Source organism: Filobasidium floriforme, assembly GCF_021052385.1.
Source record: "Filobasidium floriforme strain CBS 6241 chromosome Unknown HD553scaffold_5, whole genome shotgun sequence".
NCBI classification, from domain to species: Eukaryota; Fungi; Basidiomycota; class Tremellomycetes; order Filobasidiales; family Filobasidiaceae; genus Filobasidium; species Filobasidium floriforme.
The window spans coordinates 364,656-380,236 of record NW_025763626.1 but is presented as its reverse complement, the minus strand read 5'-3'; the positions used below and the strand labels follow the sequence as shown (position 1 = coordinate 380,236).

Genomic DNA, 15,581 nt, shown 5'->3' with positions numbered 1-15,581 from the left:
CTTGGAAGGGGGAACCTACCTGTATACAGAGCGACCCCCCTACGGCTGGAGTCGGAGACCGAATCAGACCTGGAGGTCGATCCCGACGAAGAGCTGTCAGAGGGGGACTTGGACTTTCGAAAGCGGAAGCGTACGGAAACATCTGAGAGTGAGAAAGCGGCAGAACTCCTGGCCATCATAAAGGCACCCACAACGGTTCGCACCACAACGGTTCGCAATGCTCGTGGCCGGTTCACAAAGAAGGCCAAGGGCAACTCCGAAGCATCGGACAAGACAGTCAAGGCGTCTACTGTTACTGCCACTGAGACCCTGGGCAACACCGTCGTGGAAGCCCCGGTCAACACCGTCGTCGAAACCGCGGTCAACGCCGTCGTCGAAACCTCGGTGAATACCGTCGTCGAGACCCCGGTCACTACCGCCAACCCCCTCCCTTTCGTCGAAGCTCTCACTATCGCCGCCGATGCTCCAAGGACCGGGATCGAGGTCGAACCGACTCGCCCATCCTTCTTCAAGAGTAGAGGTGATGCTCGGGCCATCAAGGTCAAATATCTCAAAGCGGAAACGTACCACCACAGCCAAGGGCTCGGACAGCTGGGAGAGGAGTTTGATAAAGGGTTGAGCCTAGCGGCTGTAGCAGAGTCGGTAGTCTCACCGATGATGGCAGGATGGGTACAGGTGAGTCCTCACTCAGACGAAATGCCCGGCAAGCGTAATTCAACGAGCAATGCGACTCATTTGCCCGCTCACTTCATTGCGTAGATCCTGCTTCCTGGCGACACGATGTGGTACACTGGACTCTTCTCCGCCCTCATGATGGTAAGTCGTTCGTCGATCGGGATCTCAGATACGTCTCGGGCGTTTATCTTGGTCACAACCCGTCGCTGCATAATCTTGGACTTTGCTACCCTCTACTCGCTACCGCTCCGACCGTCGACCTCTCTCCGCATCGTCGCATTCGGCTTCGCTCTCGCCGCTATATCTTTGACCTCAACGCCCTCATCGCAGCCGGTCTACGAGGAGTTTCAGACGGTACTAGGAAGAGCTGCGGATGGTGAGTTTTGCGTCGAGGCCAGAAGCTAGATTCGGACTTTGATCTCTGTACATAGACGAGGTGCTCCCATTGTTTCTTCAGCTTTTCAACTCTCTCAGGCTCTTCCACCGAGCAGGATATGTCCACGGTGACTTGAAGTGGGAGAACATCCTCGCTAGGCGGACGACGATCGGTTTCGATGTGGTACTGGCGGATTTTGAGGGTGAGTCGTCTCGGTTCGATTGCGCTCTTCGCATCGAGGTAGCTGATCGTGCTCGCGCGTATCAGGCTCCCTTCGAATCGGTCAGCTCCTGGATGAGGAATTTGTAGCAACATGGCAATACATGCCTATAAGTATTGTTGCTCACTTCCTCATTGAAAGGTCTAATGTTCCAGATGTTATAGAGACACTGGAAGCAGGAGCAGCCAAGGTGGTTGACATTGGTTTAGACTTCTGGGCCTTAGGGATCTTGATGCTGGAACATTTTGCACCAAGATTCATGAAAGGGTATGAAGTGGAAGCTCTGGTAGAACAGGTGAGCTTCTCCGTGCGCGCACGATCTCCGTGCGGCTGCTCGTGCGCGCCCACGCCTCCGGACTCATCTCACGGGTTCGTTACGAACAGGCCCAAGAGTTGGACAAGCAACATACGCCGGCTCCTTGTATACAACACCTCGATCAGCTTAGACGACTGTTCGTCAGTGTGTACGACACTCGCGCGTATGAGACAGAACTACCAGCAGAAGAGACACCCGGCAACAAGCTCCTAAAACAGGTCCTCAGGTTTTGCCTTCAGCGTCCATCGAATGTTGGTCTGCACTCTGCCAACGAGAGGACCCAGGAGGAGATCGACGACCTCGTCGACACGTTCGTCAGGGCTTATCCTCTGCTGCCCATCGATGAACTCGACGACTACGGCAACACCGAGGACGAGAAAGAGGCTGAAGCCGACGAGCACGAGGACGAAGTCGACGAGTTAGCGTCTTCGGCCTCGGCAGCTTCTTCTGGGTGTTCCGTCGACAGTCTCAGACACCCAGTACGACTACCCGGAAACTGTGAAATCGTTCAATATGGAACAACATGGAGTGAGTTTGAAGTTGTGGCAATTAAAGAACCCAGACTTGCTAAATGCTGAACGGTTAATTGGATCAGCTATGAAAGTAACCGGCACAGTTGTGGCTACTGAGGACCAGACTCAAACCTTTGAGTTATCTTCAACCAAACATGCGGTCGGCTACCCCAAACTGCAGCCTCGGTACTACTGCGGCAGCAAGGATTGCGCATACTCTGTTGTCAAGTGGGACATCATGGTTGAGCACATAAAAAAGGCACACTCAGCCGGGTGTCAACAATTGAAACCAACAGACTGATGAACCCGTCGTGAAGAGGGAGTTGGATTCAGGAGCACCCGCCTGATCGGTTTCGAGGTCGCAGTGCATAGAGCTATTTCTTTCGTCATGTTTACGAGAATCTCATACGTCGGGTATACAATCCACTACTTCAACTTGTGTCGCTCTACACATATATATACATACGAGCCATCTTCAAAAGAAGTCGCAATCAGTCGAGCGTTACTCCCATGTTCGGCCGTCGGGATCCAACATTTCGTCCCTGGGTTGATCGTACGTCACCAATCTGACCGCTCCGTACGCATGATCGAATCCACCAACGGCCAGTACCAGTTCAGTCTAGCAAGTAGCGGATTCATAGGACGCAAGTAGATTAGCACCACAATCAACCTCCGAAAATCGAAACGGCACATACCGGATGAAAGGCCAGGGCATTCATTCCCGCTCCCCATCGTCTCTTTGACTGGGTCTGAGACGCCCTGTTCTGGCGCTTCTCGTTTTCATAAACGTCACCTGGAAGGCCGGACACGCTGGGTGTCGACGGTGCGGAGACGTGGCCCCCATCTCCCCGTATCATCACTGAAGACAGCAAGCTTGGCTGCGGCCCATCGGCTTCTGTATCCGGCCCGTTGATGTAGGCTGACGCCTGAGACTGCTTCTCGCTCCAATTCGATGGCAGACCGCTGTACTTTTCCGCACGGCTGCTAGCTCGGCCAGAGTATTGTGAAGACCTTCCACCGGCGTCGAACCCATAAGATGTGCTGTCGTAATCGCGAGATAGATCATCGTCCATTCGGTAGATGTTCAACCGCTGACCCCGTCTAACGCCGTTCTGAGGTCCCCCGTGACCGGCACGACCGCCGTCATTGTAGGAAGACGAGGCGTATGGAGCTGATGTCGCGGCAAAGACAGGGCAATGAGAATGAATCGCCATCGATGACAGACCGTTAGCAAAGGCATTGGTGGAGGAGATGGGAATATCCGACTGTCTGATATCCCAGATCTTGATATCCCCGTTCATGCTGTAGCGGATTCAGGATCGATGAGTTTGATATGAACGGGAATCATTTCGCTACGTGCTCACCTGGCGGAAATCAGATCTCGTCCATCTCCCTGGAGAACTCCAACCGTCTTGATCCATGTGTGATGCTGACGAAGTACCTTGACAACTCCCTTCTCTTCCCCCATACGCTTGTCGAACAGTCTCACCACACCGTCACCGAAACCCGCCGCAAACATGTCTCCACCGAGTTGGTCAGAGGCGATGGCGGTGACGGGACTGCCTGCTTGGGTCGGAAAGTCGAGGAGAAGGGATTCTATGCCAGCATCCCAAATCCGCACGAACTTGCTATCTCCCGCAACGAGCAGATGCCCTGTTCGCTGTTCCCATGACGTAACCACCCCGCTCCTTCGCGTTACGGGATGCTTCTCAGCAAGGCCATGGAAGGCCGACGTCAATTTGACCGTGTCGGCCGAATCGTAATCTCGATAGATCCGTATGCTTCCGTCGGTAGATGCTGTCAACAGCAGCGACGCCGCTGTCTCGTTGACATGATGCATACTCGAGACGCTACTTCCCCTGGCGTTTCCCAGAGAGAACTTTGACAACCGTTGTTTCTCTTTCCAGTCCCAAATGCAAATGTTGTCCGCGTCGTCGGAAACGGCTAATTGCGGTTCGAACGAGTGGAATTCGACTATGCATGGCCATGCTTCGTTGTTCAGTTTCCCACAATCCCTCGTCCACTTTGATTGCGAAGCCACCTCATCTGCTGCCCGACTGTATTCAATGATGCGATGATTCCGTTGCTGTCTCCAATTCTGTTCATTGAACTCTTTGCTTCCTGGCTCTTCGGCAATCCGGATGCGCATTTGAGGTTCTTTGAAGTATTGCATGCTGTAGTCGTAGAAGTCGCTCCGAAGGGGCAGCACATCGTCTTTGACATGGCTGGCTACCATCCCCAAGCCGAGCTCACCCGGTTGTGGCATCCCTCCATCAGCATAGCGACTGTCAGCCGGGTTGCTTCCCGCTTCACTTCGTGCCATGCGTCTCATGTTCAACCGCTCCATGTCCTCCTCGGTCAATGCCTGAATCACCTGAGCTGCGGAGTACTTTTTGGGTTTGTTCCTATCGTTTTCAACGCTACTGAACCCAAAGTCGCCTCGCGAGTGGGCCTGCATCATGGAGGTCATTGAAGCGGACCGCGAAACCTTGTCGGACGTTCTGGAGGAAGCTATACTCGCCTCTGTGTTAGTCCGGGCCATGGGATACGGTGGAACGTATGGCTGGATATGAAGATTGGACTGTGTAGGGGTTCGACTGGGTTTGGGCGAGGCTTCCTGTGGTGGCGGAGTTTCCGGCTCAGGTTGATGATGTGTAGCATAGCCGGTCATCGAGGCGAGGCTCTTCAAAGCATTGGCGATCGAGCTGCTACGTTTCAAAGTCGCTGTCATCCTGGAAGTCGGGTTGGAGCTCACTTCTGGCCTTGATTGCGGTTGAGACTCTGCTGGGGTGGACGCGCCAGTTTGCGAAATGGAGGGACTCGCAAGGCTAGGCTGAGCCGCGTCGGCTTGCGATCCAAGACGCTTTGTACGCTCTTCATAGCCCTTAATCTTCAATGTTGATCCTGTAGCTCGTGTGAATGCCGAGTCCATGAGCAAGGCCGTGAGGTAGTCTGTCACTGTGCACGCGAGCGATGCCACTTCGGGATGTGGGTCCACAGAAAGGTCGAGTAATGTCGATAGCATTAGCTTGAAAACGAACAGGGTCCTCATGTTCTCCTCATGTTCCTCCTTGGCTCTATCGTGATCGTCGTACTGCTCCTTGATGCGATTTCCCCATTCGTGGAGAGCCTGGGTGACGAGATCTTCACCGTCATCTCCGGCATTATCGTCGCCCATATCTCTCCTCGCTTTGCGTTCCTCGAGTTCGTGGTAGGTCCATGCCGCCGCAACGAACCAACCTCGCCATTCCCTCGCGATACAGCTCAGGACCACGACCAGCTCTTTCCGGACGATGGGACTGGCGTCCTCCTTGGCTTGGAGTACACAAGCTTGGGCGACTCCGGCCTCGAGTTGAAACTGATGACGCTCCGTCATCCCAATCTGAGCGCCAGTTCCGGCTCCACCCTTTGCGGTGCCCTCGTTCGGACCTGTTCCGGCGGGCATACCAGTGGCACCGAGAAAAGTCCCGAGCGCGTACATCGCGGCAGCACGGACTTCGGTAGCATTGTCCTTGAGCATGAAGATCAGTTGATCCTGGTATCCCTCGCGGATAGCGACCATCTTCGCCTCGTCGTTTCCGCCCGCCCACATCTGAGCGATGCACAAAGCGCTCCACTGTTTGAGCAGCCAATCGTGCTCTTGCAACCTAATGAAACAGCTTCTAAATACGTCGAGGGTCATGCAGGCCATCTGACCCTGCTTGAATCCCCGACAAACCATACTGAGGATGAATGCGCACATAGCCCGATGCTCGCTAGCATTTGGGATGAGGAGGGGAGCCGTCTGAGGCGATGGCGGAGCGAGGACCTTGGCGAAATAACCGAACCCGTTATCCTTGAGCAGATCGACCTGGCAAGAACGATCGTGTGCCAGGATCCTGCCCCAGATAAAGATGAGAACCGGTTTCAAGTCGACAGCGGGCGATTGTAGCAGCTTCTGGACGTAGGGAAAGATCCCGATCGAAAGCGCGAGTCGCACTGCCCACGGTCCAAGGTCGACGAACTTGGACAGTAGGATCAACGCTCGCAGTCGATGAGCCTGTGACAAGAGTACCTGTAGCACGATCGGGAGTTGGTCTGGCGGTTTGCGAGCGAGGTGGGGGGTCTTGGGTCTTAGCGAGAGGTGGTTTGAGACGGATCCATCGTGCTGCAGCCAGACCTCGAAAGCGGTCAGGTGTTCGGTGAAAAAGCGGGAAGGCTGGTACTCGTATGTCGGAGGAGCGTTCGGGTTGTCCTTGCTCTTGGCCTCGGCTTCGAGCAGAGCAGGTAGCTGATTTAGACAGGCGTCAACCGCGAGATCCCACGAGTGCCATAGGGGATGATTGTGGGTTGCTGGCAGCGCTGGGTAAGACATCGGGGTGCAATTGTACGCCCTCATGATCCTCTCTGCCAAGAGATAATTGCGGAACAAGGCGGCGACCAGCAAGTCTTGCCTGAACAACCTCTTGAAAATGTCGTGAGGAAAGACCAACCAGGCGATCGTATCCGTGACGGCGGTGAAGATCCAATTGAGCTCTCCCAGCGGCGTCCGACGGTCCTTGAGGTCACCGGGAATCTTCATGACCAGATCGACTGTGATCTTGGCCTTGGGATCGCTCGGGTCGACGTTCATGCGCAAAGGATCTTGCAGGACGAAAAACCTGAGCGCGATCTCGATCGGCGAGGTCAAGCAGCACGTGAACAGGTCCGCAGGGAGTTCTGGGGACATGGGCAACGTCTGATCGGCCTGACACGCTGCCAGGTGGATGCAATCGAGGAACGGCGTATAGGTCCCATCGACCGGAGAGTTGGGTTCATCCGGATTGGGAGGGGTCGGCTGTCGAGATTGTCCCCCAGAAGCGGCCGCGTCGGCGTCCCGCCTCTCTGCCCACCTGTTGAAGTTGCTGATAATGTTGCCCGCCGCCGAACAGTCCCAAACGAAGATGCATGGACTATATGAAGAAACAAGAGCGTTTGAGATTCGGACGTCCGACTCTTGCATTTTGTCTGCAGACTCACCTTCCCAACCAGCTCTGCAGGTCAAACAAGCTAACCGGGATATACTGTGTCAGATCTAGGTACCGCCGTCATGCACACCCGAGTCAGCCGAAAGGACCGTGGTTTGGTACATCAAGGTACCTTCTCCTTGTGTGCTGGACTGACTCTTGTTGAACACCCAAATCTCCCCGCTCGCTGTTGGTTTCGGTACTCCATGCCCGTTGTAATACATCAAGATCCGCTCGTCTTTGGCTTGTCTACGAAGGTTGACGCAGAACTTCTTGGTCTCTTCGACGGATGGGTCCAGGTACTGGCGCATTACAGGAACAACAGGAATGTGAGCGATCGAAGATATGGACGACGTTGCAATGAGTTGGAAGAAGTCTTACCTGCTTGTACCTGACTTTCGGACTGAGCGTCTCGAACTGTTGTTGGATATCTACCCCACAATCACACCCGCCGGAAGCACATGATCAGCCGACCCGTTTCCTCAGCTCGCCACGTCCTGCGAGAACCGTTCCGACCCACTCCGACCGATCCCTTCCAACGCCTTGTTCGGGGGCAAGCTCTCTGGATCCACCCAGCATTCCAGCTTGGCGCACGGGGTGGTCTTGACCACGTCTGGCGGATCTATACCGAGGTTGAGGCAGAGTACGAGTGCGGCGGAAAACGTCTTGAGACGGGAACGGAGACGCCATGGTGGGGCTGTCGTGCAGTACCAATGAGGACGAACCACGATCAGTAAACAGGCTTGATTGGCTTGATTGAAATTGGGAGTGGAAGAAGTGCGGAGACATACCATGCTGTTCTTCCTCTGACAAGGCCGCCGGATTCCCACTCGTCAAATGTCTCGTGTTCACCCAGAAATGTTGCCCTTCCTCGTTCTCCAATCCGTCCAGCTCGTCTTGTCCGTCCAGCAAGCCCGAGTGAGATCCCCGGAGACCGTACGCCCCCGGATCTCCGTCCGAGCTGTCATCATCATCGTCCGTCGTCGACCCGTTCCCCCGGACGTTATTATAGCTCTGACTGTGTTGATGATGTCTGGGAAGCGTGGCGATCGTCCCGAAAGCCGATTTCTGAGAAGGAGCTCGAGAGTGCGTTCGGGTGTAGGTGTCGCGTGTGGCCGCGTTGGTCGTGGTCCCAGAGAGTGCTTGGGCGGTGGACGATTCGTCTCGAGAGTAGTGGAGGGTCGAGCTAGGAGCGACCTGAGGATTGGTGGCCGCCATGTCGAGCGAGTAGTAGCATGTGCTAGTTTACTGGGGGGGGATGCACCGTTTCAAGAATGTACTGGGACCAGGTCGCTATGGTCGCTCCTTTGAAACGGATATGGCCGCGTTGGAGGTCCCGTTTTTCCGCGTATCGTCAGGTTGGGAGAATGGGTTCTCAGCACATCCTGAGGGTCGGCTGTTCGGCAGGTCTGGAGTTTCAAGAGGTGTATGTTCAGGTCGTGGTGGTTGTTGTCAGAGGATTGTTGGGTGTGGTGCGTGTGGGTTGGTTCACCCTCGAAGGCTTGGATTGCTTTGGATGACGACAGCTGTAAGGTCAGGGTAGAGACTAGGGGATCTAGGGTGATCGACGAGTCCAAGCTCAGGAAGAGAGTTGTTGAGAAGGGCATATTCGTAGAAATGTCCGGGGGGAAGACACTGACCTCGCTCTTCATCCGGCTTGCCTCGTATCACACCACTCCCCCCCAGCACAACATACAACCTTCTTTCGAGTACTTTGATTCCCGGTAAAGTGAGTTTGAGCCGTCCAGCGGTCAGCGAATGCTCTTCAGGGTCAGCCGGCGATTCTTAAAAAGACGTGCTTTCTTTTTCACTCGACAGAACATCTCTCAAACCCTCTTGACCACCGAAACTCGTTATCGAACGCACACACGCACCATGCCAGCTCTACAAAAGCTCTACCACGTCCTGGATGACCGCGAGAGAGCAAGACAAGCAAAAACGACAGGGCTTACACCCCAAGGCGAGGTTATCAGCTCGTGGAAGACGCTCGACGAGGCCGTCCACGCCGCTCGACATCACGTCATCTCGGTCGCCGCTCCGAACAACATGTATTCGTACGAGGAAAAGGACGAAAAGGAGGATTTCTGGTTGAGCTACAAGATCGAGGGGAGCAAGTACCTGTCGTGCATGCACGTCGTCCACAAGGCGGATCCCGAGCACCAGGTCGTCTCCACTCAGACGTTCCCGCCGATCTACTGGGGCATCTTCAACCAGATCAAGAGGGAGATTGATGACCAACGGTTCGACGTTCAGCTCGGCTATGCCGTGTACGAATCCCTGTACGAAGCCAACCTCGCCGCTCGTCAATACGCCTACAGCCAACTCCGTGCGGCCTGTGACGCCCGTGACGAAGGCTGCGGGGCCATCTACCAGCTCAAAGAGGAGGGGATCGAGGATCCCAAGAACAAGAAGCATTTCGGTGAACACGTACCCAAGGAGAATAACAAGAGGAGCAAGGTCAGGTGTTATTCGGTCCTCGCGCACGATGCGACCACCTGGATGGTCAGCTTCGAGTTCTTGCTCCACGTCCGACCGGTCGTCATCCAGAAGAAACGCGAGAGCGCTCGACCTCGCGCTGACGCTAGTAGGGTCAAGAGGGTCAAGACGGAAGTCGACGAAAAGCCCGACGTCAAGCACGGTGTAGATGAAAAGCCCGACATCAAATCCGAGGTCGATGGAAAGCCCATCGCGAGTGGAAGCAGCCAGCGTACCACCCGATCGAACGCAAAGAAAAGTGGTGCCAAGCGGGCGAGATCACCATCAGTCGAATCGCGGGCATCGGACAGATCGGACAGGTCGTCCTCGCCCGAATGGGGGGAGGGGCCGGAAAGCTGCCCGTATTACTAGTGAATCGGTCTTCGAGGTCGGGCCGGGCCCGCATTGAAAGCATATCGGGCGATCACCCAATCGCGGTCAGGGTGGTGGTCTCAGATATCGTCCGTGAGGAACGAGTTGCAAGCCAAAGTCGATCTTGGGTACTGGGCCTGCTGAAAGCGACGTCTAGCTCGTATGATCAAACGATGTAAATTGGAATCCGTGGCATGTATGATAGATATAAAGGGGGACCAGCACGGTCATTACAAGGATTGATGGATGCAAAAGAATGGCGAGAGGAAGAGCACCGAGAGCACGAAATGAGAGAGGTTTCCTAAGAGTCAAAGCCGTCTGAAGCGGCTGGACGTTTGTTATATCGTTGCCGATATGTACGTGTTGTTAGAGTGCAAGGCGAGTACGTTGAGGGTTCGGTAAACCTCGTCGGTCAATCTGAATTTGGTGGTAGACGGTTATGACCAGACCTGTAAATTCACGACGAGCTAAGTCAGCACCGATTCCATGGCCTTTTTTCAAGCCACCTTGTCATTGCTCGCTCACCTTTAACAAGCCGTCCCAACTACCCGTACACATGGCCATCCCATCGGCGCTGACTCCAAGGCAACTGACCCGGTTCTCGTGACCGGCCAAGACTCCCACTCGTTCTCCCTTCAGGACGTCCCATACGTTGCAATTGTAATCGTCGTACCCGGCAAAGAGCAGTCTGCCAGAGACGGAAAAGCCGACCGAAGTCACGCCGCAGAGAATGTTGTTGTGCTGATAGACGTTCAGTTCTCGGTCAGCTCGGAGGTCGAAGAGTCGGCACGAGGCGTCGTCGGATCCGGTCCCGATAGCTTGGCCGTCAGGGAAGAATCTGCGTCCGGGTTGAAAAGGGAAAAGATCAGTGTCGAGATTGAGGGGAAAGGGAATGTCGAGCCGACTTACTGTACGGCGTTGATGTCGCTCTCATGGCCCATAAACGTTTGTACGCATTTACCCGACCTGATATCCCACAACTTGGCCGTTGCGTCACATGCTCCGGATACGAAAATATTCTGATTGGGCGAGAGGGACAAGCTGCGAGGCGAGAGACTCTCGATCAGCAGACCTTCTGGCTTTGTTTTCCAGGCAGATCCGACTGCTTACCTCATGACGTCTCCCGTATGATCATTAAATTCCTGCACTCTCGTCCCAGTCTCGATGTCCCACAACATGCAGGTCATGTCCCCCGAGCTCGTCACGATCTGTCGGTCATTGATGAACCGACAACAACTCAGGTAACCCGTATGCGCGCTCAGCTCTCTCGACACCTTGGTGATCTGACCCAGAGGTTGTCCGGCATTCATACTGCTCCCAGCCCCTTTGAGCGAATAGATTGAACAAATATTGTCGAGACCACCGCAAGCGACAAACTGGCCCGAGGGGGAATAGGCACAGGTCATGACCCAGGATGACCGGAGAGGGATCGCGTGAACCTTGTTGGTGGTGTAAGCGTCCCAGACAATGAGCTTGCCGTCCTGGGAGGCCGAGACGATATGCCTGTTGTCGGCCGACCAGTGCATGGCGTAGATCTTGGCGAGATGACCCTTGAGGGTACGGCGGACCCGCATGACGACGCGAGGCAAGGGTTCGACTTCTTGAGCCATCGCCCGGACTGGCGACACCGACATTGGAAACGGATCAGCCTTCTGGCGTAGACCCCAGATGCGAGGTCTTGTTGGTGCAAGACGCGAACTCACGACTCGTATCCGATGTCTGGTCTTTACGCTGTCTGATCTTGTCCTTCAACATGTCGGCCTCCCTCCTCGCCGCAGCGATCTTTTCCTGTATTTCCGCTTGAGATGACATGATAGGTTGAGACTAGCAGTCGATCACGGTGCGTATTGTTTCGGTCTAAGAAGAGGCAGGAATGTCGTGTGTATCGTTTTGGTACAAATCGGTTGTGGTGAGGCGATGAAGTGAGAGAGTTGCGGTTGATGGTGGTCGGAAGAGGAAAGAGACGAAAGGACCGGGACATCGTCAACGTCTATTCTTCTCTTTTGTCTTCCTTATATTCCTGATCGGGGCTCACCAATTCTATAACTCTGCCGAGTCCCTGTCTCCCTTTTCAGAAGAATCGTCTGTGATTCGGAATGGCCGTGATAATGGTCGTTGAGGTCGACGTCGTTGATGCGATGTCGGTGATGGCTTCGAAGAGGAATGTTGCTGACCAAAGCTACTCTGTGTATATAGGCGGGCGAGTTATGGGCTGCTGCTGTCCACGCGGTACCGTTGTTTTTGCGTTGTCGGCTCTACACGTTCCTTTGAATCCGTCCGGTGATCGAGGGTCAAGTCAAGAGAGGTCAAAGAAGGTTACGGGAGTGAGGTAGATGGTTGGGCTGTCGAGAAATGTGCAATATAAGAAGCCCTTGTACGACGAGTTTGCTATGGTTGTCGGGGTCGCCTTTGATTCGGGAACGTTGTTGATGCTGATCACCAAGTCGTTTTTGATGGGATGAGTGAGTGTACTGGGGGGTCTGGCAGGTGGAGGATCCGCCTTGTCGTCTGATCGGGTAAAACGTGTGGGGATCCCGGTCGTCCTTGTTTCAAGACTGAAAGGAAAGATGGCCGACGTCGTATTGTCCTCTTTTGTTCAGGAAGTCACGATCAGCTCTTGGTTTCCTAATAAAGCTGAGTGAGATAGAGAGAGAGGTGGTCGTAGTTGTGTCGAGATCCCTTTCCCGACTCTTGCGACCGTAATCAATCCTCTGCGCGCTGCGCCGCTATCCAAAGGACGTCCTGATCAAAGTCTGAAAGCTGGGGCTCGGTGTATGCAGTGTCCCGGTCGTCCTCAAAGGAAGTTTCTCTACGGGGCGGGTGTGTCACAAGCGCCCTCGGTCCTCCGTCTTCCTGATCTTCTAGGATCTAGAGTCTAGGATTACGGGTGGTCTCCGACGATGAGCTCGGACTGATGATCGTTCTCTCCCTACGCCCTTGCCAGGAAGCTGATGATGATATGATGAGATTTCCCGTTTGACCTTTTCTCCTTGATCAACGTGCTTCTGTTCTTTTTGTCCTCTATCGGATCAACTGCGGAGTAGGGCGAAACACCAAGCAAACACACGGGGGATGGGGCCAGTCGCGGGTCAACACAACAGCAACGAGGAAAGAAGAAGGTGGATCAGCGTTCTAGATCCTAGATCAACGGAAACGCATCAGTTTCGGACCCGGTCAAGGTGGATAGACTCACAAATTCACGAATACGCAAAACAGGCCGTTTCTGCGTTGTGTATCCTCTGATCCAGCAGAGCTTTCGGGTAGATGGTAACGATGGTAACGATGATGAACGTCGTGATCGTGGCCAGTCCTGCTTCTGTCAAACCCGGGTGATCGACTTCCTGATCACTACTGATCACTGATCACTGATCAATCCCAGAGCGTGTCGTTGAGACTGAAAGTGCTGCCCGGAAACGAGCCGAATAGCCATGCGACGGCAGATGCCGACTCGGACCAAAAGAAGAACAACAAGCAGCAGTCCTGGCTGCTGCTGTCGGCCGTTCGCAGCTTGCCTGGGTTGGCGGGTCCAGGGCCCTCGCCCAACAAAGTCGTTCGCTCTGTACAAGGCGATCGACACGACGACGGTCAAACCCGGAATCAGCGAACAAAAGGGACAAGGGACAATTGCTTGCCTCGCGTGCGAGCAAACTGGGGGCGGACGCTTTACCTCGTGGTCGTTTGGCCGAGCTTGAGCTGGAGCACCTGTCTCTCCTATCGATATCAGATTGGGCGTGCAGCTTACCCTGGACTATGAAAGCAAGAAGAAGGAGGTCGGGAACCGAACGATATAACGGTGGGAACGCCGAGCGGAGTCTAGGGATATACGTATCTGTGGACTTTCGTATTGATGGGTACAACATGGGCAAGGCCAGGGCCTGGTCGGCGTCGTGTACGGTAATTGGTACAAGAGGTGCTCTGTTCTCAGCTGGTTTGTAAAACAATGGAAGAGATCTATGTGTTCGTAAAGTGAGAATGGGAAAGCCATCACGGAGCCCGTTCCCGTGTATGACATGTATGTTCAGAAGTCTGGGAGAAACAGCGGCAGACCAGAGTTTTATCAGCTCGAGTTCATAGCAAATATGCCTCCATCCTGTTCGAGCGGATGGAGGAGCCGACCTTGCGACCGTTACTCACAGTAATCCGGTTTTCGAGCATTGACGCCGTGCTCCCCCAAAGCGTTGCTCAGGTCGTCCATCGTCAAGACAACCTTGCCCTTGTCCTTCTCGTTGCCCTGATAAGGTCAGATTGTCCAAAGTCCAGCCATGGTATTAGCACTGCCGAGTGGAAACCGGTGAAGGAGCCTGTAGCATACGATCCAACTCACCTTGGAACCGGCTTTCCCGGTCTTGGCGCTCGGAGCGTTCATACGCAGTTTGGCATAGTGAAAGGCGTCCGAGGCGATGTCGTTGACAAACTTCTGAGCGGCGAGCGAGAGGAGACGTTTGCTATAGGTCGTCGTACGGTAGGTTCAAAATAGAGCAGGAAGAGGTTGAAGAGTCAGCGAGTTTGTAGACGAGCGAAAAGTCATGTCGGAGAAGGCATCGAGGGCTCACATTCGAGGATCGTCGCATTCGAACCCAGAGCGTTGAAGGTAGTAATCCGTCACCTCATCCGGGATCTACCTCGCCATGCATCAGTACCCATTTGAGTGTCCAGATTCCAAATCTCTCTCCACATCCTTGAGGTCAAGGAGAAGTGACCTCCAACAACACTCACTAGAGGCTGATAATCCTCGAGCATGACCAACATTTCTCCCAGCGATTTATCCTTTTTCATCAACATCTCTTCCCTCTCCCTTCGTTTCCTCTCTGCCACCTCTTTTCGCCTCTCTTCTTCCCTCTTCTGAGCAGCATTCGTTGTGGCCGTTCCGGGTAGGCCGGAAAGACCGGAGCTAGACAGGAACTGCGGCGGACCTTGTCCTTGTCCAACGGTACGAGGTCCAGGGCCTGCTTCAGCGTTCGTGTTCGAGTTCGGAGTGGAGTTGTTGATGTTGCTGTGTATGGGAGGAGGTCCTGCTTGTGAACCAGGTGGGTAGGGGTTTGGATTGGCATGCATCGTTGATGTGGAAGCTTGCTGGGATGGTTGTTGGATTTGCGGCGGTGCTGTCGTTGAGGCGTTGCCAGGACGCATACTTGGAGGCTGTGGTCCGGATGACAGATTTTTTCCAGCTAAAGACGACATGATAGAACGAATGAGACGGGATGATTTGCGGTGGTCGTTTGTCTATCCACGCAAACCCAAGTCGATTCGTAGGTCGCGGTGGTGTGTGACACCTTTACCTTTACCTCGACTTGGGAAAGGATCGAGCGACCACCGGTGAGCCCGACGCTCGGGCAAGGCCAAAAAAAAAGGCCGGAAAAAAGGGCAAAAAGAAGTTTCGACGCAAGCTGGATTTGAACCAACGCATGCAATGCATAAGTGATAGCTTAGAATCCAAGTTCTAATCACTCCCCTTAGACCGCTCGGGCATTGCGCCGGATATAACGGTGCAATTGTGGGAAAAATAAAGTTACAACACAAAATCTCCATCGTCATAGATCAATATTTACTTTGTGTAGACTCCCCATATCGTCACGTGATCTCGTCCACAAAAAGTAGCAGAGCAATGCATGATGATTGCTCGAAGTGTCGGACTTGATCGAGTCGAGAA

General features: G+C 54.2%; 5 protein-coding genes and 1 non-coding gene across 6 annotated transcripts; 2 read left to right on the top strand and 4 right to left on the bottom strand.

Moving 5' to 3' along the window:
* The first annotated feature begins 1,227 nt into the window (after nucleotides 1-1,227).
* On the top strand, nucleotides 1,228-2,645 carry HD553DRAFT_185221 (uncharacterized protein). The gene is made up of 3 exons (XM_046176981.1): nucleotides 1,228-1,566; nucleotides 1,656-2,115; nucleotides 2,183-2,645. Exons 1-3 carry the CDS (start codon nucleotides 1,375-1,377, stop codon nucleotides 2,398-2,400), a joined length of 870 nt encoding a protein of 289 aa, XP_046038417.1. The 5' UTR covers nucleotides 1,228-1,374; the 3' UTR covers nucleotides 2,401-2,645.
* HD553DRAFT_185217 (uncharacterized protein) lies at nucleotides 2,384-8,543 on the bottom strand. Its single transcript, XM_046176980.1, has 8 exons — nucleotides 7,876-8,543; nucleotides 7,605-7,781; nucleotides 7,466-7,515; nucleotides 7,242-7,386; nucleotides 7,098-7,152; nucleotides 3,464-7,030; nucleotides 2,795-3,401; nucleotides 2,384-2,718 (listed from the first exon to the last, which is right to left on the bottom strand). Exons 1-8 carry the CDS (start codon nucleotides 8,300-8,302, stop codon nucleotides 2,602-2,604), a joined length of 5,145 nt encoding a protein of 1,714 aa, XP_046038416.1. The 5' UTR covers nucleotides 8,303-8,543; the 3' UTR covers nucleotides 2,384-2,601.
* A 247-nt stretch (nucleotides 8,544-8,790) lies between these two features.
* HD553DRAFT_307080 (uncharacterized protein) lies at nucleotides 8,791-10,155 on the top strand. The gene has a single exon (XM_046179381.1). The coding sequence runs from the start codon at nucleotides 8,843-8,845 to the stop codon at nucleotides 9,929-9,931; it is 1,089 nt and encodes a 362-aa protein (XP_046038415.1). The 5' UTR covers nucleotides 8,791-8,842; the 3' UTR covers nucleotides 9,932-10,155.
* Nucleotides 10,156-10,368: 213 nt separating this feature from the next.
* On the bottom strand, nucleotides 10,369-11,743 carry HD553DRAFT_340115 (G-protein beta subunit GPB1; the record flags this gene model as incomplete). The annotated part of the gene is made up of 5 exons (XM_046182506.1): nucleotides 10,369-10,380; nucleotides 10,457-10,769; nucleotides 10,841-10,972; nucleotides 11,042-11,549; nucleotides 11,635-11,743. The coding sequence occupies 5 exons, from the start codon at nucleotides 11,741-11,743 to the stop codon at nucleotides 10,369-10,371; spliced, it is 1,074 nt and encodes a 357-aa protein (XP_046038414.1).
* A 2,314-nt stretch (nucleotides 11,744-14,057) lies between these two features.
* Nucleotides 14,058-15,061, bottom strand: HD553DRAFT_340114 (transcription initiation factor TFIID 23-30kDa subunit-domain-containing protein; the record flags this gene model as incomplete). The annotated part of the gene is made up of 4 exons (XM_046182505.1): nucleotides 14,058-14,162; nucleotides 14,256-14,376; nucleotides 14,485-14,549; nucleotides 14,648-15,061. 4 exons carry the CDS (start codon nucleotides 15,059-15,061, stop codon nucleotides 14,058-14,060), a joined length of 705 nt encoding a protein of 234 aa, XP_046038413.1.
* Nucleotides 15,062-15,309: 248 nt separating this feature from the next.
* On the bottom strand, nucleotides 15,310-15,407 carry HD553DRAFT_t22. Its single transcript has one exon. It is a non-coding gene; the product is annotated as a tRNA-Ser (tRNA).
* Between the last annotated feature and the right edge of the window lie 174 nt (nucleotides 15,408-15,581).

Coding starts and splice junctions, on each gene's coding strand:
- HD553DRAFT_307080 (XM_046179381.1), top strand. CDS start 8,843: ATGCTCTTCAGGGTCAGCCGGCGATTCTTAAAAAGACGTGCTTTCTTT.
- HD553DRAFT_185221 (XM_046176981.1), top strand. CDS start 1,375: ATGCCTATAAGTATTGTTGCTCACTTCCTCATTGAAAGGTCTAATGTT. Junction 1,567..1,655: donor TGGAAGCTCTGGTAGAACAG/GTGAGCTTCTCC, acceptor CGTTACGAACAG/GCCCAAGAGTTGGACAAGCA. Junction 2,116..2,182: donor TCAATATGGAACAACATGGA/GTGAGTTTGAAG, acceptor TAATTGGATCAG/CTATGAAAGTAACCGGCACA.
- HD553DRAFT_185217 (XM_046176980.1), bottom strand. CDS start 8,302: ATGGCGGCCACCAATCCTCAGGTCGCTCCTAGCTCGACCCTCCACTAC. Junction 7,153..7,241: donor GATTTGGGTGTTCAACAAGA/GTCAGTCCAGCA, acceptor GGCGGTACCTAG/ATCTGACACAGTATATCCCG. Junction 2,719..2,794: donor ATGCCCTGGCCTTTCATCCG/GTATGTGCCGTT, acceptor GCTACTTGCTAG/ACTGAACTGGTACTGGCCGT.